Source organism: Gymnogyps californianus, chromosome Z (genome assembly GCF_018139145.2).
Source record: "Gymnogyps californianus isolate 813 chromosome Z, ASM1813914v2, whole genome shotgun sequence".
NCBI classification, from domain to species: Eukaryota; Metazoa; Chordata; class Aves; order Accipitriformes; family Cathartidae; genus Gymnogyps; species Gymnogyps californianus.
Genome location: NC_059500.1, coordinates 83,908,373 through 83,936,267, shown reverse-complemented (window position 1 = coordinate 83,936,267; position 27,895 = coordinate 83,908,373). Strand labels below are relative to the sequence as shown.

The following is a 27,895-nucleotide window of genomic DNA, read 5'->3' as shown; positions in this document are numbered from 1 at the left end:
TAAAAGTGCAAATAATAAAAATTCCAATCCATGGAATAGGATTCCATGTGTGCATCCACTTTCTTGAAATATAATGGAAAAGTGGATGAAGCAGTTGACCAGTGCCCAGACAGGAAGGAGAAAAAAATATTTCTAAAATAAGAATCTCTCAAATTCCTGAAAGGTACAGAAGGAATAATGCTTAATGCCGAGGCTGGACCATCTGTTATCTGTGCTCCAGGCTGCAGAACTATCAGGATCCACCAAATTATTAACAAGTATGAACCTTCAGGCTTAAAAGAAAATTAAAAGCTACAAGCCTATTGCAAGATTTCTAGGATGTGCTTTCACGTGTATTGAGAAAGATTAGCTTATCTAGACAGAAGATACTGAAGAAAACTTGGTGAATTCCAAAGGAAATATTGGTGGTGATATTGCGGATCGTTGAGAATCCCCTGAAGCCTTGGGTTATCCGAGGGACTGGAGTAGCGGCAGTAGCTGTGTGAGCTCCTTTTTCCTAAACCCAGGCGGAGCGTGCAGATTTTGTTGATTTCTGAAAGGTAAATTGCTACCTCCAGATGTGATGCATTGCTCTCTGTAGATGAGTTCCTGGAACAATTAAGGAAAACTAAATACCTAACGATATTGAACTTGCTACCTATTAATCTTCTGGTAGGAAAAAAACCAACAACCTCTCTTCACACAAATAGCAGCAATGATCTGAGGTTTCATCCCCGCGCTGTGTTCACACCAATGAGAGAAGAGGTCAGATACACAGCAACCCATTTACTTCAAGATGATTTTTATTTCTGAGCCTAGGGCCCAATTGGGCTCTCACTGAAAACCATAGCAAATACAACACTGATTACAGTGGGAATGGAAGAAAGCCTATCTTGGGAACTATTTAATTCCATTAGAGAGAAGTCATCTAAGAAACATGTACCAAAGTTGTTGTCAAGACACTTTTGAAACACTGGCTTCATTGAAGTTAATGACAAAAATCTCATTTCATTCAGTGAAGTCAGGATTTTGCATGTTGTCTTAATTCCGTGCTACTTACCATTTCCCCAAAGATCAATTTTTTTTTATATTGTGCTGGTTTTGGGGGGATTAGCAAGGCAGTGGTATTAAAAAAAGCGTACCTACTTGATTTCTCTAACTTTATTCTACTTTCCTTTATTAGTCTGTATTCTTGGTTGGGTACTCAGATTGTAAGTAAGGGTCTGCACGTGGTAATGAAGAGCAATGCATCTGCGTCTTTATTCAAAGAGCTTCGTGTAAATCAGTACTGTAAAGAGGTAAAGGCAGAAGGAGCTAGAAGAAATGATTTGGTAGGTGGAACTGAGCATCAGGCGCTTGGCTGCATCAGCGGTTGCAGAGCAGGGGCTGGTGCAAGGGTGTGTGTGAGCGTCGTGGTGGGAGCAGGGAAACACTCTGGAGGAAACGTGAGCACATTGCTCTGGCTGGAGGATCAGCCTGTAAATCACCATGCTTCGGTTTCCCAATGACAGCTAAAAATGAGGGGCTGTGTTAATGAGACATGGATTTGATGGATGGACCACTCGGTGGATAAGGAATTGGCTGGATGGTCGCACTCAAAGAGTTGCGGTCAGCAGCTCGACGTCCAAGCGGAGAGCAGTGACGAGCGGCGTTCCTTGGGTCGGTACGGGGACCGGCGCTGCTTAACATCTTTGTCGGCGACACGGACAGTGGGATTGAGCGCACCCTCAGCAAGTTTGCCGACGACACCAAGCTGTGTGGTGCGGTCGACACGCTGGAGGGACGGGATGCCATCCAGAGGGACCCTGACAGGCTTGAGAGGTGGGCCCCTGCGAACCTCATGAAGTTCCACAAGGCCAAGTGCAAGGTCCTGCACATGGGTCAGGGCAATCCCAAGCACAAACACAGGCTGGGCGATGAGTGGATTGAGAGCAGCCCTGTGGAGAAGGACTTGGGGGTGTTGCTTGACAAGAAGCATAACATGACCCTGCAATGTGCGTTTGCAGCCCAGAAAGCCAGCCGTATCCTGGGCTGCTTCAAAAGAAGCATGACCAGCAGGTCGAGGGAGGGGATTCTCCCCCTCTACTCCGCTCTCGTGAGACCCCACCTGGAGCACTGCATCCAGCTCTGGGGTCCCCAACATAAGAAGGACATGGACCTGTTGGAGCGAGTCCAGAGGAGGCCACGAAGATGATCAGAGGGCTGGAGCACCTCTCCTGTGAAGACAGGCTGAGAGAGTTGGGGTTGTTCAGCCTGGAGAAGAGAAGGCTCCGGGGAGACCTTCTAGCAGCCTTCCAGCACCTAAAGGGGGGCTACAGGAAAGCTGGAGAGGGACTTTTTTCAAGGGCATGTAGTGAGAGGACAAGGGGTAATGGCTTTAAAGTGAAAGAGGGGAGATTTAGACTAGATGTAAGGAAGAAGTTCTTCACTGTGAGGGTGGTGAGGCACTGGAACAGGCTGGCCAGAGCGGCTGTGGATGCCCCTCCCTGGAAGTGTTCAAGGTCAGGTTGGACGGGGCTTTGAGCAACCTGGTCTAGTGGAAGGTGTCCCTGCCCATGGCAGGGGGGTTGGAACTAGATGACTGTAAAGGTCCCTTCCAACCCAAACCATTCTGTGACTCTATGATTCTATGAATTCTACAGTGTTTATAAAACACTGATATTCCTTAGTGCAAGAGGATCTGGATACGCAAAATACTATTATTAGACTAATGGTAATGTGTGTTGCTTACAGTAGTGTGGCTCCACTAATCGTTTAATAGTCAATGAGACCGACTTTGAGTAATCCAGAGCTATTGCGCCTTTCTGAGCAATAGTTAATTCAAAAAAGCAATGAATAAAGAGAACTGTAAAATGAGCTTGATGGCCAGAAAACATACACCATAGATTTCCAAGGCAACGCACGAGATTGTATGTGGGAATAAATTAGACGGTCCTTTGAAAATTTGGATTATGCCTTTTTGGCAAATGCATAGTAACAGATACTTAGCTTTCAAGGTGTTTTAAGTTAAAGCAAAATCCCTAAATCCTAAGATGACTTATTTTTACTACTAAGTCCTTTAGAAAGTGAGTCTAAATGTTGGTTTTGGATGTACTGATTTACTTGATGTTCAAGAAATACTCTTGGAGGCCAGTTGGAACCATCCCACTGTTAAAAGCTGACTCTGGAATGAAGTGTTAAGGTAGAAGCTAGTGGAGTTGTACCAGCTTAGCCAGCTTTTTTTTTTTGCCCCCCCCCCCCCCCCCCCCCCCCCTTTTTTTAATAAAACACAACTGCTACCAAAATATAATAAACCTTATCCAGATTGAGATGATATCTGCTAGCCTTCAGCTTGATTCAAGATATCACGGTAAAAAGAAAGGCCAACCACCGGCATGACATAGGCGTGATGTTTAACTTTGTTTTTGTTGCAGCTTCCGTTCAAACAAGCAGCATTAGAGGCTGCAACAAAATGGCTCCTTCGTGCATTTACAATGCCGTAGGCATCCGAGGGCAGTCCACCCAAACCTGCAGCAGCTCTCTGGCTTTCCAGGATTTCCTGAGGGACCGTATCGGTAGCAATTTATTCAAGGAATCCAGATCAGAAAGGAGTAGGCTCCGAGATCCTGAGAAGTCAGAGGGATGTGACTGGCAGGACAGCGTTCCTGCAGAGAGCATCTCTGCACTGCAACACAACATATATCATTTAACTTGCCTCTTCTCCGTCTTCCTTTCAGTACTTTTTCTCCGACTCCTCTCTTCCTCCTTGCTTTCCTGTGTTCCCTTCTCTCACTCCAAAATCTCTACCCCACCCCGGCCCTCTGGAAGCAGTGGTGCGGGTTTCCAAGAGGCTTATGATCAAGGGCACAGCAGGCTGCCATGGCAAGTGAATATGCCAGTTCTGGCTGAGGTTTCTAGAAACTCATTTGAAAGTTCATGCAGACCCAACTGGAGTTCAGCCTTCCTGTAGCTGCTAATGTTCTCCTGTATCCTCTCCCATCGGATCTGACTCCAAGTATTTGTTGGACATTGCAGTCTCCTTACAGACGCTGCACGCTCTTTCCTGACGTCCCTCCGCCTGCGTGGTCGTGGATCCTCTCTCCTTTACCTCCCACCTTTTATTTCTCCCCTGTCCCTCTGTGATGGGTGAGAGGAGCCTTTGGCACACGATGGGTCTTGTGGCCCCCTCTCCATTCAGCTGGGACAGCCAAGGTGCTTTCTCAGAAGGGTTTCTTATTAGATGCATGTGGCGTTTTATCCTTTCGGTGTCATAGCTCGCTCCGAGGGGAGAAGTCATTGGCTTTTTCTCCTTGAGCAGGTGGCCGCGTGGCTGACATGCTCCCCGCTTCCCTCCTGCCCCATCCCGTTCTGTCCCCCACCTACAATAGCCGTCTGAACGTTTCCCATGGAGGAAGGCAAGGAAGGCCTTGGATTTTAATTTCTGAGTGTTTGTGGCTCAGTGAGCGTGGTGGAGGGAGGATATGACACCTTTGACAGAGATTTTGTATAGAAGTAACAGAAATACTGCTGGACAACTTTAAAATGAGTGTAATGGAAATGAAAGACATAGGCGGCTTCTGCAGCAAGTGCATATGGATTAACTCAGCCCAGCTGCCCATGCCCGCCTGTCTGTGTGTCCAGTAAGGCTGTAAATCCTTGCATAACGCTGTTCTTCTCATGCTGAGAAGAGAATGGACAGAAATAGCTATTGCCCATTTTCTTTTTTCTTCCAGAAGTGCTGGGACTTCCTTTTTCTGCTGTGAATTATTGAATTGTTGCAACATCTCTAATTATACGAAGAGGAGTCCAGCAAAGACAGAAGGGAAAAAAAAAAAAGCAGGAGGGATTATCTTTTTATCTGATACGTACTTTTAAAAGGTCCTTCTTCAGTGCTTCATTCAGCATGAGATTGAGACTAATGCATATTCTGAAATCAGGCTTCTGATTTAAGCCCCTAAAGAATAACTATTACAAAAATAACTCTGGTAGCATCGCACAAGGGCTTCCCGCATCTCAGAGACCTCACCAACGAAGGCACGAGCGCTGCCCTGTGCATTTAAATGCTCTTGGTTTTCTTGAATTTGATCAACACCACGTTCTTCACTATCTTGCAGAGCACTTTGGGGGTTTGCTTTCTTTTTTCCTTTTTTATGGCCTGCCCACCTTTTCATAGTAAACAATAAAGAAAGACGGTATCGTGACTGCAGACAGGGAAGGTGTGAACCGAGGCGGTGTGTGTGTGTCTGCGCACGGAGCTGCTGCGCTCTGAACTGCTTCTAATTTGTACTTTGTTCATGAACGTCAGGGCAAAGAATCTTTCCGTTTTATTGGTATTGTATACAATAAGTTATTAAATTTCATCTCTGTAATACACCTGCAGTAAAATAACAAAACATTACTGCACTTAAGGAACATGTGTGTGTGTTGCAATGTTCCACCCCTCCCTTCCAAACAGCTGCTTACGGATTTCAAGATCCATTGTATATATTCCCTAGAGCCCACCTCTAATAATCGAGACACATCTGCCATTGCAGTATTATAGGCATATGTAGTTTTATTGAAAACTATACCTGTATATAAAAAAATTAAATAACTCCTACCTCAATTAAATTGGCAAGCTACCTTTTCTGAAGATCATATTGCAGACCTCTGGAGACACAGCAAGTTCATTTTATTCTGCTGTTACAAATTACTTAGTATTTTTTTGCTTAGTCAAATAACTAGGTTTCCTCACATTCTGATGGCAAGATTCCTTTACCTATAATAATTTCTCCTTCGTTCTCCCTCCCTATAAAAAACACACAAAAGCTGTACTAAAGTGATAAAAGATACCTAAGGTACCAAGGAATTTAGGTTCCTATGAAGTCTATTGCTAATCCATTTTTGGTGATGAGATGTGCAGTGTCAATGCCCTTAACAAAAGCTCCAGCACTTTGTTTATTTGCTTTTAAGTATTTGAACGCTCTGACTTCTGGACTGGGCACTATGTACTTACCAGCCACAGCTGTGCGTGGATGTGATGTGCTCCATAGGAAACACGGTACAAAATAGAATTACGCTGCATTGTATCTTTGGCCTTTGGCTAAAGCGAATGCAAAGAGAAAGAGCTCCTTGCCCCTAGAGTCCAAAATTCCTCCTCAGCGATTACAGCCGTACTAACCTCTTGTGTAGGTATAATCTTGTACGTGGGGTAAGGAGATGGAGTAGGTGAACTCTGAATCTGGCTTTTCCTGACTTTGTCAGTACACGTTCCTGCCCCAAGGACAAACGATCAATGTGAATGGATAAAATTCTGGCTACCGCGAGGTCGGTGGCAGAAGTCCCGTTGAGTTTGGTGGGGCTGGGAAGGAGAATTTTGCCTGGTAACTTCTGTGGTAATTTATAGTGGGAGAAGATTCACCTCTGTGGTCGTTTCTGATCAAGCATCTCGCTTTGGGAGGTGGAATAATTTCTCCTGCTCCAGAAATTAGTTCTAGCGCCCATAAACTATCCTCCTGTGATCATGGGTACATTGTGGACTAATGTTTTTGATGTTACAGCACTAAAATAATGACATAAGAGATAAAATTTCCATGTTAATCAAATGTATTAAAGGAACAGAGTTAAGTTCAGATGTCTGAATGGCTCATTTAGCAGAATTCCTCATGCATCCAGAAAGACACGGTTTCATTGTCCATATCATAATTGAAGAAATGCTAAAACCCAACACTGCAATTTAGTGGTAAAAGGAGTGCTTTTCTCTTAGCCCTTTGGATCAAATGTTAAGCTGAGGGCTATTTTGTTGGAAGTGAGCATTCCAAGGGCACCTTTCTGGAGCTTATAACCTGGCAACAGAATAACACTGCGATTTGTAATGTGCAATAATAGGTTTATGTTGTGGTTGAGTGCTAATAGGAGCTTGGTTTGCCTTCGCAGTCGCTGCACTCTGACTTTCCGTGCTATCGTGAATGCGATAAAAAGGGGAATGATGCTTGCCTGCAGTTGTACCGTGGCAGGTTGTGGGCTCGCTATGCTGCACGTTACTGGTTCAGGTCTGGTCAGTGTTTGATGGAAGACCTCCAGCAAAAAGGCAGGCTGCGCTTTGACTAATTCTGGCAATTTTCAGGACTCAGAATTGACTATTGAGTGCTGTGGCGTACAAGGGTGATAGCTGGGGATGCTCTCCTTGGCATATAAGGTATGGTTTGGCAGGTTTTGCTAATATAAATGCATAAACCCTAAAAAGCAAAAAATTGGTCCAGTAGAATAGTAGCTGAAAGCATTTTCATTGCACGCTTGGTGCAAACAGTGGCATTTACCAACCATTCATTGCTTTCTCCAAAGGTGACAGTCTCCTATGTAGCCGTGTGTTCACGTCTCAGTGGTGAACTAGCTGTTCCTTTCCCTGGCTCCATTAATAAGCCACGTTCTTTCTGAATCACTCACGTAACGAGCCTTCTAGGCCCGTTAGATAATCCAGCTCAGCTCAGCTGCAAGGTAGTGACAGTTCAAGCAAGTCCTGAAGAAATATACCACTTCTTGGATTATCAGAAAATCTTATCAGTGTGATGATTGTGAGGACAAGGATATAGTCTCATTAAAGACACTATAGCTTTAGAGCTTTACTCACAGAACCGTTGAGGTTGGCACCTCTGGAGGTCACCTCATCCAAGCCCCTGCTCAAGCAGGAGCAGCTAAAGCAGGCTGCCCAGGACCATGACCAGATGGGTGTTGAATGTCTCCAAGGATGGAGACCCACAACCTCTCCAGGCAACCTCTTCCAGTGTTTGACCACCCTCACAGTAAAAAAGTGGTTTCTTGTGTTTAAGTGGAATTTCCATATTCCAGGCTGTGCCCATTGCCTCAGCTATCAAGTGGTTTGGGTCACTGACTTCCAGAGGGTTCAGTAAATCTCCAGCTTTCACTGGCAATTTTATGCAAACACGGAGAGAGAAGGTAGGAGCTCATGTGCATGCAGTGTGTACGCACACATACACAACACGCATACACAGCACGTGCTCATATGTTTAGATATTACAAAGGATTGTGATAGACATAAGATAGCTATAAGAAATGGATTTCTGGGGGAAGCTTCAGCATGCTAGTATTGACCTAATTTCTGACACCTCTCAGACAAAATAGTCATCTTGTCTTCTGGGAGCAGTTGTCTTTTGGGAGCAGTTGTCTTTTGAGAGTCGTCTTCTGTTCCTCCCCTCTGTTTCTCCCACCGTTTCAGCGGTGGAGTTACCCTTTCACAGGAGGCATCTGCCTTCCGTAGCTTCTCGCTGGTTCTGACTCATCTCGGACAGGCCGGGTTGGTTTGTTATCGTTGGGTTAGGCTGCCGGTGGTGGGGTGCTTTTCGGTGTGGTTCTGAACAGAGCTTGTCTCAGTCCTGTCCAGGCCACGACTGGGATCTCAGCATCGCCCATTGCACACAGAAATAAAGAGGTTGTTTTAAATATTATTTTCTTCAGGTCACCATGATGTTTCTGAACGTGATGATCTCCCACGGTTGCCACAAGCCCGCATGGCCACTTTTGTAGCGTTTGCTGTATGCTGTCGCATTGCTCATTTCCAACAGACCATTTCCAATAGCCTTTTTACTGCCCAGAAGTTACTCTGTTCTCCCGCCACCCCCTTCTGACATGTGGTTACCTGCTGCTTTGCAGGGGAATGAATAGCATCTTTAATCACACTTAATTACCATGCGACTGCAGACAGGAACTTCACATACAGAACAGCTCAAAATGGAGAAAGAAGATTCTTTACAAGCACAGATAGATAGAGAACGCTAATTATTAAAATAATCACTATTTGCAAAACACACACTACACACAAAATTTAGTCAGGATCTATACTTTCTAAGACAGCTATTAATTCGTTTCTACAAGTCATAAAATTTCTCTCATTTTGCAAACTTCTTTACAGTATTTCTAGTTGTAATTTAAGCAGTCTGTAAGTTGTCCAAGTCTCTCTGAGTTTCAAAATCTAGTGCGTGTCTTTTGTTTACACTTTGCACGGGCTAATAATTATATTTTAGGTCATTCAAATACAGAAGTAAATAGTTCAGTACATGGATACACTGAGAAATTGGTGTTTTAACAAACAAGTGCCGTACATTTAGACAGCAGATCATTCTTGCTGCATTGCCTGTGGAATTTCTTCACCTGTTTTACTGCGTACTCTCTGGGAAGGGCCAGATAAACACAAGCCCACGATCTGTATATTTTTAAGAGCTTTCACATTCCAATAAACTCTCGCCACCTGATTTTCACAGAAAGCTCTTTAACTTCCTTCTTGTTAATAGCTGGAAAAAAAAAGAAATATGTTTACATCCCACTTGAAAGACTGTGTTTTGAGTATTGCAGCGTTACGGCCTTAGCCGTTGGTCCAGCCTGGCATCAGCGCTGACCTTAGTGATATTTTTTCCTTTGGAAGAAGACACTCTAGCCATGCTTCTGTTGTTGTGTGATTTATTCCTTTGCTTCTTGGCTTAAAAAAGGAGCAATTACTTTTGACAAGTAGAGATTTCAGGGAATGTATGAGGATATGAATCCTACAAGCTATTTATGTACAGAATAATTAAAAACAATGACTAAGTTCTGCTATCAGCCTGCCTAAAAAAAGAAAACCCTCTGATACCTCAAACACACAAGCAACATCAAATGGCTGTAGAGTTGTCATGGAGCATTCCCTACTTCTTTTCTAATCCTTTGTCTTTGCCCATCTGAAGATGCTTTTCCAGCTTGTTTTAATTCAGCATTAAAATACTTCCGTAGGGCCACAAAGTGCAGTGCATTCCCGGTGCATCAGGATTTGGGTCCCTAAGTCCCACGTACGTTACAGATGGCCGTTCGGTGCCTCCCCAGTTATCTGAAGGGCTCCCCTGAGTGTTGTGTAGCTGTTCCCAGAGACACGGGGCAGAGGAAGGATCAGAGCCCAGGAGCCCCGGTTCCCTGCGAGAGGTCCCCCGGGGAGGCCGGGGTGGAGGTGGCTGGTGGTGCCCAGCGGCTCTGGCCGGGGGTGGCACGGGCACGCACCGCTCTTCTTGTGCGGTGAGCGGCTCCCGGAGCTGGGTTAGCTGAATCATCGCCCCTTAATCCTCCGCTCGGGAGCAGAAACCCACATTTTCAGTGCAGCAATGCCTAAGTTAGGACTCCACATCTGTAGACTGGGGGCTATCAACCAACGACTTAGCGATGCCTTGTGGTGTGTCTTTCTCGCTTCCCCTTTCCTGTTTTGCTTGATTTTCATTGTTCCCCTTTCATAGCTTTTTTTCCCCGTAACTGACTTGTGTTTTGCTGCAGTCTGTGGCTGGTGTTACGATTGCTCTGGTTAGAGGGTGAGGGCTCTGTCTTAGGGGTTGGATGTGTCCCTCGCAGGTGGAGGAACAGGGCTTGAGCCCTTTCATGCCTCTAAAATGTGTATTTCATTCGGTTGCAGCCTGTGCTTCCCGTGCAGCCATCCTGCTCTGTCTTGTGTTCTCAGCCGTATTCAGCTTGGAAGCAGCATTTTTAAAGCATTTTTTTTCCCCTCGCTCTGGCTTTGAAAAGTGCCGAACACATTGTTGGTGCTTAACAAATAATAAATAATAATAACACAGGAGCCAGGTATTTCTTTATGCCTTTGCAGCAGATGAGGTGCATGTCTGCCAGGCATTCAAGTCTTGCTGCAGTATGTTTAGCAACAATGGAGAAGTTAATATTTTTATTTCGTTTTGAAGTTAATGACAGAATATAGCCATCTGTCTGCACGTTTATAGGTCTGTCTTTTTTTTTTTTTTTTTTTAAACTATTTTCTTTCTTTGAAAATGGATCCTGGTTGACTGTCAGGAGAAAATGTTTTTTTTTAAATAGTAAAGGTACAGGCTATACTACAGTTAGAATTATGGATATTTCCCACATCCTTGTCTTTCAAAAGTATCTGGGGAAAAATGCATATAAAGCCTAATAAAAACCAACTGTATCGCTGAAATATAACTCACTTGGGTATTTCTCTGTCTCTTTTTTTACATACACTATAATATACAGCATTACCTTTACACTGGATAACAAGGTGCTGTGACAAATCCAATTTTTGGAGAGAGTTACATTTTTATTATTTCATGTAATGCAAAAAATGGCAATTAACTGCCCAGCATATTATAGCCATCTACAGAGAAAATGAGCAAGAAGCTGCCCGTTGCTTTATGGCACCTTACTGTCACGTCTTCCCCATGCCATGGAAGCAGCGGTGGGCTACTGCAGCTTACCGACATAGTCTTTAATGTATCTGTTGTGAACAAGAAGATATGAAATAGGTTGTTCCCACGGTTTGAAAATCCTGCTTGCCTTCTTGGTCCTGAAAAGTAAAATTTTCAGAACCTCAGACAAAGGTTTTGTGAGGCCATCTGGCATCATCAAGAAGAGTCGCCTGTGTCTTACCCTCTGCCTGCGTCTTGTTGGGACCAGAGCTCCTCTGCCTTTTTCTAATGCCCTTTCAGTGACTGCTGACCAAAACACTACTCAGTAGTTGCATCCTGGTTCACTGCTCCCCCCTTTTTTTTTTAAACCTTGGGCATGGAAGAGTGATAATTTTCCATGAATCCTTACTATTTTCTTTTTAATATGTATTTCCAGTTTAAATCAATCATTTTTAGAAGTTTTATTCCATGATGACCAGTCTTGGACAGGCTTTGCAAAATGATTGATTCCTAGCCCGGCTTTGGAAGACTTGTGAGAAACTACATTCGCAGTTAGTGCAAGTCACCACTCTGCTCTTCTGGCAGCATCAGCAGAGTTCTGTAGCAGCTATATCCTTCTTCATCCCCGGGCATGAGATACTGGAGTCACATATGGAAATTTCTGCCGCTTGTCATATTTTATGGGCACATGGCACATCCTGATATCATAACGATAGATTTGATGTGATCGTACACGTGTAGAGCCGCACAGACAGTTTTGGAATTTGCAAATGTACAATAGGAAGACACCTTTTGTTGCGTATTTTTAAGTAGCCCAGCAAGGATGAACAAGGCTTCTTCCTCATGTACTCTTGCTGCTCCATCTGGATAGGAGAACAATAATGCTATGCCAGTATCATTTAGTTTTCCAGTTACTAGAATCTTATTCTGAAGTTATTTGGTTTTATAAATTTTCCTTTTTTTTCCTGCTTCATTCCTTTATCAATTCAATTGCTCTAAGATATGTTCTATGTATTTCTATAGGACGTTAAGGAAAGTCAAGAACAAAGCAGTATCTCTGAAACTTTGCTCTCCTCTGTGCTTCTGTTCAGCCTGATATTTCTTTTCTGTAGAGTAATTCAGCATAGTGGCTTTGATTTATTTTTAAAAAAAATCATTTCTTTCAGATAAACTAATTACACATTTTGTGACAACTTTTGTCCCTAGTATTAGTCTGAAGTGGTGGTACCATCCCTGCGGAGCTCTGCTCCACATCAGCTCTTTTCTGCGTCTTTTGACTATGAAAGCGTTGGTATATCTTGTGTTAGTGCTGTGAGTGCAAGCTGGAGTAAAGGACTATGTAAAGGAAACATAAGAGAAGACCCAGAGGGAGGCATGTCCCCATGCAGTCCCATACTGGCTCATTTAAATCAGCACCAACCCGCACGGGTGCTTCCTTTGACTGGATGGCTCGTGCTGGTTTCCCTGAGACCGGCATTATCGCAGAGCGGGAGCAACGCTTCTCTCTGCAGCGTGGGCAAGATAAAATACTGCCTCCACCATAGCGGCGATCCTCCTCCCCTTTGCCATGCAAAAAGGAGGGAGGAAGCGCACCACTTGGGTAGCGAGCGGGACGCGTAGAGGCTCTGTTCTTCCCCAGTGCCTGAAGTACCACCTCTGTGGGAGCCCAGTAGGCGAGACTAACCGGAATAAGTGCCTGCACAGCCTTTTGGACCGAATCAAGCACCATGTCTTTTGAATTAAAAGAGCGTGCCTCTTTACAGACATGTTGCTCCTCCCTGAATTTGGGCAGGTGACCAGATGCATCTGCTTTAATTTGTATATGAACAGATGAAAATTGTACCGTAAGGGCGAAGTGTTGCTGGCTGTTTTCCTTCATGTGTGAGAATACTTGGGTTACTATATTTGCAATAGATCTACCTGTAGTAAGAAATCCCAGGTGTACTCCTGGTGAGCACAGGAAAGTGCTGCAGTAACCCAGGGTGTGCAGGCACGGGCAGGCGTTGGATGGGCGTGCGTACTAAGGAGACAATCCTGAAGAGAGACATAGACCAGAAGCGTGAAGGTGTTGAGTACGGGCAGTGCCTGGCACGGGTGAAGAAGCCACTGGGTGATCTTAATGCACCAGGCAGCGGAACTTCAGCTCCCGTCCCCTCCCTGCCAGTGGGGCTGGGGACGCACGGCGGCCAGCCGGCTCCCGGCGCACGCTGCAGCAACATGGATGCGACTGCAGCATTTTGTGCTTCGGCTTTTCATTGAACACACGCGGTCTTCGCTTTTACTTAAAAGCGTTGTTTTTTTCCTCCTGCGGTGCTGACCTCACCGGGAGGCAGTTTGCAGCACGGCGAGCAGGAGCGGGCTGGGGTGGCATGCTCTGCTCTGACTCACTGGAATACCAGCTTGTTATATTTTTACCTGTGTCAGCATAAAAAGGTGCTTTTTTTTTCCCCTTCCAATTTCTCATAGCAGCTGAATTTGCCAATTTTGTTGTTGCTGTAGGGTGACTAATTTTTTGTCCTGTCTTAAGCGCAAGGTGACCTAAACTTTGCAGACTTTACTTGAAATGAATATGCCTTTGCACTTTATTCAGCCTCAGCTATATGCTGTGTTAGAATATATCAGTTTCCATTGAAGAGCCTGTACTTTAACTGTGTGGAAAAAGATTTGCGAGTAGCAGAGGGAAATTTAAAATAGAGGAAAAAAGAAGGTTCCTATTTTAAATACCACGAGTGTCATTAGTTGGTTTTAGGCGTATTTGCATAACGTGGTTCTGTAAAAAATAAATGTGACTTTATAACACTGAAAACATAAGGCTCCTGTAACATGAAACACGATTTTGATACTCAAACAGCTCAAGTTTAAATTTTAAATAGTCCTTTCCCAAGAAACTGATGGCAACATACACCAGTGTCATGTCTTTCCATCGTTCCTATCTATTCATTTACTTAGGTCCTAGGAAGCTCATTGCTGCTCTTCTGGAAAGAACCTCATTTTTTTTCAGTTGCTGTCTCATTCGAGTGGGAATACGTCCCTCCTTGCTCCAGCATTTGTGTTCCTCTGGGGAGGGGAGGGCTCTTCCCTGGCTCGGGGAGTTGGAAGGGCTGGGAAGGCGGGTCGGTGGGGGTTCCTCCTCCCCGGGCCCGCTCCGCTGGGCGCCCGCCTTGGCTTTGCTGGGTCACAGCGTGTCACCGCCTCGGGCACACCAGCGTGATTTATTTCCAGTTCTTGCGTACCGTTAGCTTCAAGTCCCACTTCTTCCCTCCGCTTCCTTTGCAACGAGTGGCTGAGGTTTCACTTCTCTGCTCCTTACCCCAGAGCGGGCGCGTGCTCTTTCACGTAAATGGGTGAGCTTTAACTAACGAGGCATCCTTTCCAAGCCTGTGTGATGCAGACCCACATTAGCCATCGGCCTTGTATGATGCTGGATCATTTGAGGACATGGAAATGGCTTTTACGCTGAGGAGAAAGATCTTTTTTTTTTTTTTCCCTGCAAAATCTTGCTTCCCCATCAAAAAGGGGGAGGCCGTTGTTTATCTTTCAGGCTGATGAATAGTAAGAAGCTAAAAAAAAAAACATCCTCTGAGGCACTTAAAGTATTTAGCATGGGTTTTGTTATGGTTTTGGACAGGAAGTTTCTTTGGTCTCTCAGATGTTTTTACGGTAACTTTTCTTTGGTTAAAAATATTACTAACATAATTTCAGAAAAATGCTGTTTCCCGTGCATTTGAACTTCTGTAAGCCTTTCCTGTGTTCTCATATTCAAAGGGAAAACAATAATTATATCATTAAAAATGGGAATTCAGCCACAAAACACCTTTTTAAGACTGAGGCATGTCAGGATATTTTACCCTGTCTGAGACAACCTGAGCCAGGATTTTTGTTGTAAGCTGTTTGTAGTCGAATGCTTACACAGGGAAGAGTGATGATAATTGACTTGTTAGGTTAACAGGTCTTTTTTTAGGGTTTGTAATAATTTGCCAGAGAGGAACATTTTGAAGCAAGTAGTGGTAGGACATCCTTACTGAATCATGTTGAAGTGCTTACTTGAACTGAAAGAAAGCAGAGCCCAACACAGCAGCTCTTGCCAGCAAGCCTTCGGTAGTTTTCTCAGGGAAAAATAATGCAAAAATGTCATTCTCTGTGCAGCATTCATTTCTGCATGTCATTAATCCTCACTGTCTCCTATCCATCTCTTCCCCCCCATAAGTGACCGCAATGCTGATACCTACCAGATGGTATAGGATCGGAGATGTTTGAAAAAGTGGGCACTTATAGATGTTGTGAACTTCAGTGTTGCATGGAAATACAGATATTTGTGTACTGTGAGGTACTGTGAAAAACAGGGATACCAGGACATGTGTTTCATAATTTAGTGAGCAGTTCCTATATATATACCAACAAATACCAGGTTTATCTGATTATTATTCAACCCTACACAAGTTTTTATGGTGCCCTTTTTTTACCATACATTAATATTCTGGTATTGTGCACTTTTTCATACCTGAAGCATCTTGCCATATGTATTTAGCTTGCATTTTTGAGTGGAATAGGTATGGAGGGATTTTTTGATAAATTCGGAAGATGTTATGGATCAGCTGAACTCTCTGATGATGTGGCAAGCCTGTTTTCTAGCAGCACTGTGGCACTCTGTAAAAATACTGCGGACAATGCTTCGCTATATTCAGCAATCCCCGAAAATCCAGCTGCTGTCCACGGGCCAAATTCTTCCCTCATTAACACCCAGGAGGCCCCCGGTGACTTCAGAGGATTTATCCTGGGCTAAACTGAGGGCTGTTTAATTCCATACCAAATCTTCTGTCCTGGAAAACGACTCTACCAATGTGCTTCAGATAATAGTCACGCCAAGCCAAACTGGCTCCATGTTTTTGTACAAACTGAATAACTACAGTTGCTCTAAGCCTGCTTCATTTTCTTGATTGCAAACTCTTTTAAATGTTATCTCACAGTATCATGGTATGCAAAGACGCGGGAGCACTGTCGAAGGTCCAAGGCGCTGGATTTTCACAATGTTCCACTGACTGCAGCTCATTCTGGGGTGAATTTTCCCAGTAACGGGCTGTTCCGCAGGGCCCTGTGGTTCACCACCTCAGCTCCCTGCCGTTCCTTTCTGACATGGCGCTGTTACAAATTGGGGGGCCCACAACAACCTCAGATTATTTCCCCTTGCAGAGGGGGGCTGTAGGTGCTGAAGTTGGTGTGTAATCCAGACCGCCCCGGTGCCTGGGGCCGCCCCGGAGCAGGGTGCAGCAGCTGGAGCACGGCCGCAGCCGGCAGCCCCGGCGCGGGGATAATCCTCGCTGGGAGCCACGCAGAGCAGCTTCAGCCGCTGCAAATATTGGAGCTGGTACTGCATTGCGCCGCGGCCATCTGCAATATCGGGACGTTGCAAAAACGACTAAAACCCAAACCCAACTCTTTTCGTGGGCACAGTTAGCAGCACGGGAGAACTTTCTAACTGTAAAGCACTGGGCTTTGACCGAAGTCCTTTCGATCACTCGGTCTCTTCTTCCCCAGCCACCCTCACCAAATGCCAGCCCTTCTGGGCAGTAAGAGACCTAGCAGCTTTGTTAGTTTTTACGGGTTTTTTGAGGCCCTTCGAGGGTGAACGTGGTGGCACGTTCCCCACCCCATCCCCCTTCCCCAGTCACCACGAGGACTTTCCCCTTTTTGCGTTTGTTACTCACCGGGACATATTTATATGAGTATTACCTGTGTTTAAGCACGTGTTTTTAAACACTATAATCACCTGGCTCCATTTCAGCGTGTAAATGAAAACTATATTCTGAAAGATTAATAACAAAGCAGAGAGAATGTCCTTATCGCTGCCTCCGAGCGAGCACAAAGGAGCCGGATGGTGCTTTGCTGGGGAGGGAGCGGCAGCAGCGCGGGGCTGGGTGCGCAGGGTGCCACGTGGGGCTGGCGGGGTGCTTCGGGTATTAGTGTCTGGAAAAGTCAGGAAGTTGTACGGGACACCCGGTTTCATCTATGTTTGTGTGTATGCATCCCTACATATACATTACACGTCAAATACGAGCATGTATAACACCACGTTTTGCTGATCTTTGCAGCAGTGCAAGCACTAGGGTTTTTATCCGAACTGTAGTAAAGGAGGTATTTCCAGCTCCAAGGATTCAAGCGTAAACTGTACAGCAGAAAATCATAAATTGAGCAAAGACTTTATTTTACAAAACTCCTTAGTGGAGGAGAAAGTCCCTTCTTCCCTTGGAAATTTTTGTGCCTTGTACTTGTTCAGTTGAGGCACGTTTTATCCATTTTTCCCATATACTAGGAAATGAAATATTTTCATTATAGTAAAGCTTTAGAAAAACAGCAAGGACTGTGCAATTGATGGGGAAATCGTTCACTGTAGATGTGAAAGATGGGGATCGTTAATGCAAACAAGTAACTAACCTTTAGTGATAATCAAGCAGCAGTATAATAATCTGAGTCATCATGCCTAATGGTGAATGAAGGGATGGGAAGAAGCAAGCAAACACCAAGAGTAAATGTGGGAAAAATTAGGTAAGAAGTTGCAAATGTTTTTTTCTCCTGCTCACCTGAAATAGATGAAGAAAATGAGCACAGGAACAAATTTGAAATCCTTGCTGGCCAGAGGTGGTTGAACCTCAGGCATATTTAAGAGCACTCTGTGTCCATGAAATGCTGCTGAAACCAATAAATGAACTTCGAAAGTTGCTGCTGTTGTGCTGATATTATATTCAGTGCTCAAAAAGCACAACTGGGAAAAATTACTCCAGAAAGGTTTAAACTTAAAGAGCAATTTTAAATTATGCAGAGGAAGAGATAGTGAAAAAATTAAAAAAACCTAGAGAACTAATACTGATGACATTAATGCACAAGGGTTGGTTGAACATGAAAAATTATTTGATAATACCTGCAAGCATTTTTTAATGGAAAAGGTCAAAGTCAAAAGAAAACTGCTGAACACTGTGCACAGCTATCTGAAGGTGCTGCCCTAGAAGGCAGAACAAATGAAACAAAAGGTTATTTGCCATCAGATAGAGAAAATAAAATAAACATATTAAAATTTCTCTCACTTCATACACGTGAGTGTTCTTGAAAAAACTAAATCTCTGTGAAAAATTAAATCTCTGTGAGAGAAGTTCCTTTGTTCTCTAAAAGTCAAAATTTTTCTGCAAATACTTTTAAGAATTATGCTTGGTTGAGTAAAAAAGGAAAACAGTACCTTAGCTTGAAAACACACTCAGCGAAACCCAGAGAAATTGTTTCTCTGTGTTTGCCATCAATGGGTTGCAATTTACACTTGGCATTAGAGAGAAATACTGGACGTAAATGACACAGAAGATTTTACAGAGAGCTGCCAAATTTCCAAAAGCCAAAGAAAGGAGTATTTGTAGGAATTGGACAGATTATGAACAGATGCCCTGATAGTCACATGATAAGTGGAAATTTAGTTTCATAATTTGATTAAAAACAGAGGATTGAAATCACAGAAGGAAATAACCAAGAAATGATTCAGATGTGTATGCGGCATGACTTAGTTAACTTGACTTAAGTGAAAATTCATAAACTGAGGATAGAGCATGTAAGAGCATCTGAAATCTGGATGATGAGATATAATCCTGTATCCTGTGATTTTACTAAAGGAGAGGAAAACAGGACAGTTGCAGTTAGAAATTTGTTGTATTTAAAAAAAAAAAATCTGAAAAAAATTGCTTCCTATTGCTCTGTTTCAGCATAAATTAGATGTGATTTCAACAAATTCAAGTTGCTTTGTTTGCAAATTTGCAAGGGAATAGATGTCGAAAAGTCAAATGGAGATGGTTTAAGAGCAGTAGGAGAAGAGCAGGTATTTGGCAGGAGAACCTCAGTCACTACTGAGCACGGAAGAGCCTAGCGTTTTAGGTCCAGCATCGCAAATTTTATTGTGTTGGGTACGTGCACAGCACACGTTAAGTTTTCAGTGTTGAGGAAGGCCACAGCACACCTTCCTTTCTGCTCTTTTTTTCTGGGAAAAACCCATAATTGAATTACACGGAAGGCCCCCGATGGGTGGGTACCCCCGCAGAGCGGGAGCTGCAGGGCTGCGTGCGTGTGCGGGAGCTCGGTGCCGGCCGGGGGCTCCCCGGGGAGGCGCGGGGGCCGCGGGACCGCTGCCTCCCTGACCTACTTTCCCGGCCCACGGAGACGTCGGTGCCGGAGCAGAGGGAACAATGTAGAGACGTGATGCTCGCAGGGAGAGCTGGGAAGGCCTAAATGCGAATAAAGCAAGCAAACGAGCTTTGATCTTTAAAAGTGTAAAGATTTTTAGTTTAAGAAACGGAGCAACATCGTGAAAAATAGCAGGACTCTCTGTGTTTTAGATGAAGTGCATGAATTCTCATCATGCACGTGAAATTTATTGCTCTTAAAATGATACGTTTTGGGCAAGCTAGCTGATAAAGTTGCATCAAATGCGTAGGCAGGCCCGCGTTCATACCGGCTCCCAGGTCTGCCCCGCAGCACCCCTGAGCGTGCCAACGCACAGGCGGGCAGAGGCAGGAACGGCCTTGCCGAGAGCCCCGCGGCGCGTTCTGGAGGGGTGCCCCGGCACCCTCAGGCCCCTCCAGCTGCACCGGGCCGCTTTGCCATCCCGAGGGTGGGTGTCCCCGCTCCGCCTGGCCTGAGGACCGAGGGCGCGATGCCGCCCCGGCTCCACTCAGCTGGTTTGCTGACTGTACCTGCGGATGCCGAGGACCTTGGCGGTCTCAGCCTTCATCCTCGCTCCTCACCCTCTCCCACCGAGAGGGAGAAAACTCCGTACCGCACCGGGTGGGAGAGGGCTGGGAGAAACCAGGGGTGCGTCCGCGTGCAATGCGGCGGTTTGCCTCCAATCGTGCCCGCGCGATGCTTCTGCGAGGCTTTCGGCGAGGGGAACATATGTCCCGCAGTCGCTATACATCACACAGGTTGGGAGCGGTGCGCGGGACTGCAGCTGTGCGCGCAGGAACACTCAAACGTGAGCGTGACCCACAAACATTTGGCAATCGTTCAGAAAAGGAGCTTAATCTGTTTTCATCTAAGCCCGCTTTTCTCTTGCCTGCAACATCCCCATGATGCTGTGTTTGATTCTGGATCACGGCGTAGCGTGAAGGTGTCAAAAAAAAAATATATCCAGGTTGTCAGCAAAAAAAAAAAAGCCTTTTCTGAGGTATTTTTCCCTGATCAGTGTTTTCAGAGGCTTTCGGATTACAGGCTTCAAGGCCATTTTCCTTTAATCTGAATTACCATTCTATTAGTAAAATGCAGTACTCTGTCATGCTCTAATCTCACCTGTTTCTGTAACAAAGGAAAAATATAATATCTTTTTGTAAATGTATTTCCTACCTATTAGGTCTGAAACAAGTATTTAAGTGAAATTCATTTGGAAAGCAAAACTTCAGGTTTGCAATGGAAACAACATTTGTTTTTTCCAGGAGGGGTAATATCATATCCATATGGATATTACTTTGTCATAGTACGTGCATATTTTCTCCCTACCCAGCTTTAATTCTTTGTCTAGTTATTCAGATTTTGGAGGCAGGATTCACTAGTCGGTGACTTGTTTTACAAATTACTAGAAAGAAGACAGGATTGTGTGTAACAACGAGAAAAGCAAAAACATTGCAATTGATAAAAAATACAGCTGCATGGCTCAATGGGAGAATGGATTTTGCTCTGTTGCTTTCTTTTTTTCCTTCTGTGATTGTTTTTAGCTCAAACTCTAACATTCAACTGGCAAATTCAATATATTATTAGCTTTGTTTATTATGAAACAAATAAACGGCAAACCGCATGGGTCTGTGAGTACAGTACATGCTATAATGCAAGAATATGCCTGCAGGATTTATACAGATGAGCTCAAAGATTTGCAACGTCTTGCGTCCTGCCTGCTGTCCTGCTTGCACCCAAAGATAACCCGCTTCCAGTATACAGAACATAGATGCACATTAAACCCCTGGCTAAAGACTGGAGAGGAGTTTGACAAATGTAACACTTGGCTTTTAAGCTCATCATTTCTTCGTGGTAAATATTAACTTTGATGCCTAATAATTCATTGCGTTTCTAAGATCCAATTTGGAGCAAATGCGAGCTCCAAAGGCTGTGTAATCGATGGCATTGTGGTTTGTAAACGTTTTATCTCTCTCTTTGTTGCAGGCCATTAGCAGTGTGACATGTAGGCTGAACAGTAATAAATGCCCATTGTTCCTTTTACAAGCATCTCAGAATAAGTACATATATATTTTTATCTTAGTTTTCCTCCCCGGAGTGCTCGGTGAGGTCCCCTGAATGCAGAAACCTTGTAAGAATGTCTCTGTCCCATAGCAGACAAAGGAGGGAGCTTTCCTCTGGTTTGGGTTATTCGTTTGTGGTTTTTTTCTGTAGGAGAGTGAAGAAATGAGTCTGTGACAGTTATGGTGAAAATTTTTGAGATGTGTTCTTAAAAAAAAAAAAAAAAAATCTTTGTTGTAGAAAATGCTGTTTATAACATAGCACTTGGATTTAATTTGTTGATGGTGAGATACGTAGCATTAATTAGGAGCGTACTTTGCACACAAGGCTTCGGTCCGGGTCCGTGCGTGCCCCAGCAGCAGGGACCCCTGCTCCTGGGGTGGGAGCTTCCGCGGGGACAACGAGCCCGGGGCGGCACCGGGCCCAAGGGTTGCAAACCTTGGTACCTGTCTGCTCTGCTGGGCGGCCAGCCTCAGGTACGTGATGCCGAACGTAACCCGGACTCCAGCAGCTACCTGTTAGGTCAAGAGGAATGAACAGGCGATAGAAAGTGCAACTAGTGGCAAAGCGAAGTGTTCCGTCGCTCACCAAACAAAAGGCGTGCAGCCTTTAAGACTGGTACACGTGTTTCCTTCTAACATAATAATACAAGTTTGGGATTTTTTTTTTTTTTTTCTGTAGAAACCTCTGCATCTTTTTATAGAGAAAAATGTTTGGATGAAAAAACAAAAACAACATAGGGTATGTGTATGTTTTATGCTCCTAAAGCGAATCGTGTTTAATCTAAAATAGTTTGCAAACGCTGTCTTATATATGGGGTTTTTTTTTTAAGTCAAATGAAATCTAGTAGGCTGGGTATAGGAATTTATACAGCTGATGGCTGTAAGCCTTTCAGACTACCTGACATATGGATAAACCATGCACAGATTTAGCAGGTCTGTCTTTATGTTAAAACGTATACGTGATAAAAATATATGACTGAAGAGAATTTCTGTGGTTAGCGCTGTTTCATTCTGAAACGCTCCAAGACATTCAATAAAATTACGTTTATTTTCAGAGGATATTCACAATGAATCGATAACCCTTTTTTCCAGGGAGTTTTTGCATATATTTCTCTGCCATTATGCAATAGACTTGCAACCATTTTTGCCGGTGCAGGTGTTGTTTATTAAAAGGAGCATAGTCATTGCAGGTGTATATTAGACATTAGCTGAACATAAAGATATTAGCAAAAAGTGCCTTCTGACTGGCATTTTTATATCTTTACGTCTCGGAGAGGTCTGTAAAGGCAGATGCTAGGCTGCACACCAAGAAAGGGTTTCAGCCCCGATCAGTCAGAGCCCATTTGTCCATCCCTCGTCAGCGATTCTCGTTTAGCCTCTCTGGGAAAAAGAGGAATATAGTTTTCTAGAATCAAAAGTTATCTTTAAATGTTTTTAGAAGTATAGTTAAGGAGTAAGGATGTTTTAATTTCTGATTTTCCAGCTCATGGGTCATATTTGACCAACTGCTTTCAGCAGAAGACATGCCACTTTGTTGAGCTATTTAGGAATCAAAAAGACTGTCTTAATTTAAAACAAGGAGCCTTTGTTTTAGTTGGTGACTGCCTTGTGAAATTTTTCAGTTCTCAGCGGGTTAACCAGGGAACAGGGGCAGAGTCATAATTGGCCTATTTAGAGTATTTTGCATGTGAATAGTGTGTTAGTGAAGCATTACTAAGTCTGTTGTGAGTGACATGGTGATTAGAATTTAGATTAGGGAAAACACATTCTGTACTTTATCAAGTACAGTAATTAGTTCAGTCAGTAAAAGTTGATTACAAGTAACGATAAAGTTAGATTTTTGGTACTTAATTTTAAAATTTCTTTATTAAATGGTAAATTTGTTCTTAATATAAATGGTAGTATCTACACCTGTTTTATTGCGTATCAGAATAATTAAAAGAACAATGTGTTCAATGCAGAGTATAATCAGGGGATTTATATATTATGGGTAAGTTTCAACGTAGTTTATAGCAAATAGAACATTACTCAGGAAATTGTTCTTCTGTCATAGTCTCTTAAAGATTTATAATTTTTCTTACAGCGTGGGTCAGATAATGTTTTCTGCTGTTTCATGGAAACCAGAGTCCTTTCGTAGCTGAGAAAATGTAGCGTTTACTAGGATGCATCTTGTTAGTTAATGGTACAAGCATAAAATGGATATATTGAGAGTCCTTTGCTGCTGCTACTGCTGCTGCTATACAATAGCGTTAATTGTTTTGGGTTTTCTGAGGTGCTTTTTTTTCTGATAGCATTGCAAAAAATAGTAATAATGTATAATTTTATTTTCACGTTTTAATCACGTATTATGTACAGCCTGCTGTGCAGATTTTTATATTGCAAAATCTGATATATTTCATTCACAGATATGAATTTTTCCTTGCATGGGGATAGACAATGAAGCTGTTTCATGCACACTGAGCCAACCGCTCTATCAACAGCAGGATTTTTTTAAGTTTTATTATTGTTAAATCCGTGCACTTAACTATCTTGTTTGCAGTGAAGAAACTAAATTACCTTCAAATATATTAACAGAGCTCCAAAAGTTTTTAAAACACTGATTTCATTTGAATAAGTAGGCAATAAGTCTCCTTTAAATGTAAATAATCGTATTTTAAATTAATTACTTTGTGTTTTCCTTGTAACGGAAAAGATGCTCAACTGGAAATTTTTGTAATGTCTCCTTTAAAGATTTGGCAGGTTCTTGTTTCCCGGTTTCAGTTGCTTGTGAAGGTTTCTTTACTGTGTTATTTTTAGGAATGAGAAATAGCTAATGATGAGGAAAGTCGGATTTAACATGCACGCGCACACACGTATATATTTTTAATCTTTTAGCAAAGTCTCCTTGGAGGTGACATGGATATTGGCAACCCAGGAGCGCTCTCCCCCACTAAGCCTGGCTCCCAGTACTATCAGTATTCTAGCAATAACCCCCGGCGGAGGCCTCTCCACAGCACCTCTATGGGTGAGTGACTTTGTGTTCAACCTTTTTTTCCATTTCAACAAATAATCGGAGTTTCGTCCTGTTTAGCAATACTTTGAAATAAATACAATAAGTGGCAGAGCGTACGCGTACGCCACCAGGACTCTCGGAGGGGTTTATTTAATGTTAGCTGATTGCTCCTCTCTGTCCTCTTTGTCGAGCGTGCAAGGAGCCTTAAAAAATCGCTTCTTCAAAGCAAACCCGTGTAAGGCAAAAACAAAGGCCCTAACCCTCAAGATCAAAATATGAACAATTTTCCAGCATTTTACTGTCAGACTTAAGAGCAGTGGCATCCACTCGGTGTTACCAAAACTGCTGCAAGCCCGGCGTGAGACAGCGGGCAGGGCGATTAGCAGCTGGGTCTGTAGAAAATCTCGGTGGGAGGAAAAAAAAAAAAAAGGCGCCTGTCTTATGAAGACACCGTTTTGTCTTTTTTCAGAAGTACAAACAAAGAAAGTTCGAAAAGTTCCTCCAGGTTTGCCATCTTCAGTAAGTACCGCTCGTCTGCTCGCTTGCTTGTGATCGCGGTGGCTTTGTTCGGTTGCAGGCAGATAGAAACGAACCCGCTCCCGGGCTCGCAGAGCGCTTGGCGCTAAAGGCTGAGGACAAGGTAAGGAGAGTTAAAAAATCCCGTCGCTTGTCCCGACTTGGAAGCGATTAATTGCACGGTGGGGACGAGCGTGTGTTGCTCGTGGATTTTCAGCGGCGGACGCTAAAGAGCTGCCGCGGGCACGGGCGGCGTGTACCTGCGCGGGGCAAGCATCCCTTCCACGTGCCGGTTAGCTTCTTTGTCGGGCTGCTGATGATTTATGGATTTGCATGTTCAAAGAGATGTGCGGAGAGGATTTATGAGACATTTCCATGGGTCTCAGCCCGGGATGCGGGGCAAACATCTTCGTTTTCACGTGAGGTCTCTGAGCTATGGTACCTGCAGCAGAAGCTGGCTGGGGGTGAGCCCAGGTGTCAACCGCTGGGCTCCAGCTGCTGCCAGAGGCATTGTGGGTTGCTCAAGCAATAACGACAGAGCTGGTAATTACCCAGGGTTTTCCCCGATATTTTAAAGAATATCCCTGATACCTCTTTGTAAGGAGGGTTACGGATACCATCCAGCTACACTGAGCACGTTTTTCAGTGTTTATTGGGAAATCTTCGCATCGTGCCATCAGAAGTTGGTGTTTCTCTTTGGTTCGGTGAAGTCCTTTGTTTCGTGATCCAAATAATTATTCTGTTAGTTTTCATTTTTTCATCATTGTGTACAGTCTGTGTGTTTTTTTCCCTGAAGAAACTGTACCAAGGTGCATTACATCTTTTGAGAGCATTTGCTTTTAAACCCATTAAAATATATAGAGAATAGTGGTTTTAAAAGAAATTGTATGACATTTCAGTAAATACAGCATAAAAAGTAGCATGGCTAAAGTGTGCACTTTATTCTAGTATTTTTATTCTGATTTTTTCTCTGCCATTACTTTAAAAATACGTAATACATATTTTTGTATCAATATCTGCAAACAGAAAACAAACCACTCAAGAGGGGAGAGCTTTCCTTTCATACCTGATAACTCTATTTATTTTATCTCTAAATCTGGTTATTAGGAGGAGCTGAGTGGCAATCAATCTTGCGGAATATATAACAAATTGGCATGTTAATCTCAGATGGGTTTTATGTTTTTATCATAAATCCATGTAAATTTGCAGTTTGCAAACTAGCATACTTTAAAAGCTTTGGTTATTGTAGTGACTGTGCTAAACAGTAGTTTCATTACCGGTCACTTTATAAATAATAAAATTTTAATCTGAAAGAGAAAAACATGTATGAACATCCTAATTTAATCGCATGGATTATTGTAATCTTTATAACGTTAAACAAATACAAACATAAATCTTTTTTGTAAGTTGTTGAAATATGGAAACTCTCAAATGCAAGTTTCCAGTAAAGTAGTAATACTATTTTTTTTTAATTAAAAATAAGTTCCCACACGTGTATTTTAAATTTATTTCACTGTGTGTTTTTTGGTTCTGGTTTTTATTGAACTCCTTTACGGCAATAGCTAATATCCTCCCCAAAGGTTTTTATGAGTACTGTTATGCTTGAAGTTAGAGGTGGATTTAATTTAGATGAAACTTTAGCTTTTAATAGTTTTTCTGACAACTTCACATGATATATCCCTCCCAGCGCTTTACAGTTGGAGGCCAGGCCGTACGTCGTAGGGGTAATGCAGAGCCACCGGCGTGCTGCGAGGCAGGGCGCTGAAGGATGCGGCGCCCTGTTCTGCGTGCTCCTGGCACCAGCCGGCAGCGAGTTCGGCAGTTACTTGTGATAGCTCAGGAATTGCGCTGCTTTTTTGTTTAGTCGTTTGCAGGGGAAAAAAAACCACCCCCCAAACCTGCATTTTTTTATGATTTAAAATACCGCTCTGTAGACAGGTGACCATCGCAGGACGTTTGCAGGGATATTTTTGCATCCGTGTTATGAAAAATACTTTCAGTAAAATGGTACCTGCTATCTGCCCTCCCTGCGTGGGGACGAGTGGCAGCGTTTCTGTTGGAAATGTCAACGTGCAGGGATTTATAACTGCTGCAAAAGTTTTTTATGGATTGCTTCTTGCTTCGAAAGAATGAAAGGCAATTTATGTTTGTCGCAGATTAGTCTCAAATGTGTGCTTCCTTTAATTTTTTTGTGAATACAGTTGTTGTACAGAACAGAAATACTTCTACAGCTTAATACTCTCAACTATTTTAACAGTATTTTTATTTTTAAGTGAAATTATCTCAAAGTAGAATATGCACTTTAAATACTTCAAATTATTCTGAGCTGTACGATTTATTAGGAAATAAAATATAAAACGGTATTCTTGAATATTTTAACCATCCATAGCTCTGTCTTCCAAGAATAAGTAAATTAAAATACAAGTCCAGTAATGTGAATACAAGAGTGGCATGGTTCTGAAGGAAATACAGCCTTTTTTAAGTGAACATACAGATAGGTATTTGAGTCTTGTTGTCTTCATATGTCATGAATCATATATTTCATTTGAAATAATAGTGCTTTAGATGGAGCACCGAGGTGTCTCAAACAGAACAAATACCTTATAAAAGGTCAGATTATATTTAGGTTATAGATTGTGTCACACTGAACTGCCAGGATTTATGATGCTGAATGAAGTATATGCATTTATAAATTGACTAACTAGATTATAATATACTTAGTTGATAGGGTGGAAATATTGCTGTATTTCTCTTAAAATATGTATATTAACTTGTTCTCAATGTGATTTATGCAGTGGATATGGAGATTAATGCAGCAGCGTTTGTGAAAGCAGTTATTGTTGATTAATTCATAAGTAGTCTTATAAAAATTTCAATGATAAATGGTAATAAATATGTTGTATCAGCTCCCCTTTATTATAAGAAATGGCTACGAGTTTGGAAAACAAAGTAAATTAAACTATGGAAACAATCAGAGTTTAAAGAATAATGAAGATTGGAACTCAGTTGGG

General features: G+C 43.0%; 1 protein-coding gene across 8 annotated transcripts in view; it reads left to right on the top strand.

The window, feature by feature from the left end:
- The window catches only part of TCF4 (transcription factor 4), a 244,897-nt gene that overhangs the window by 125,215 nt on the left and 91,787 nt on the right, over positions 1-27,895 (top strand). For 7 of the 8 annotated variants that reach the window (XM_050913662.1, XM_050913661.1, XM_050913657.1 and 4 more), the window contains 2 exons: positions 24,251-24,380; positions 24,838-24,887. In XM_050913662.1, the coding sequence (XP_050769619.1) occupies positions 24,251-24,380; positions 24,838-24,887 (180 nt within the window). The remainder of the gene's footprint in view (positions 1-24,250; positions 24,381-24,837; positions 24,888-27,895) is intronic. The other variant, XM_050913658.1, reaches the window with a different exon arrangement.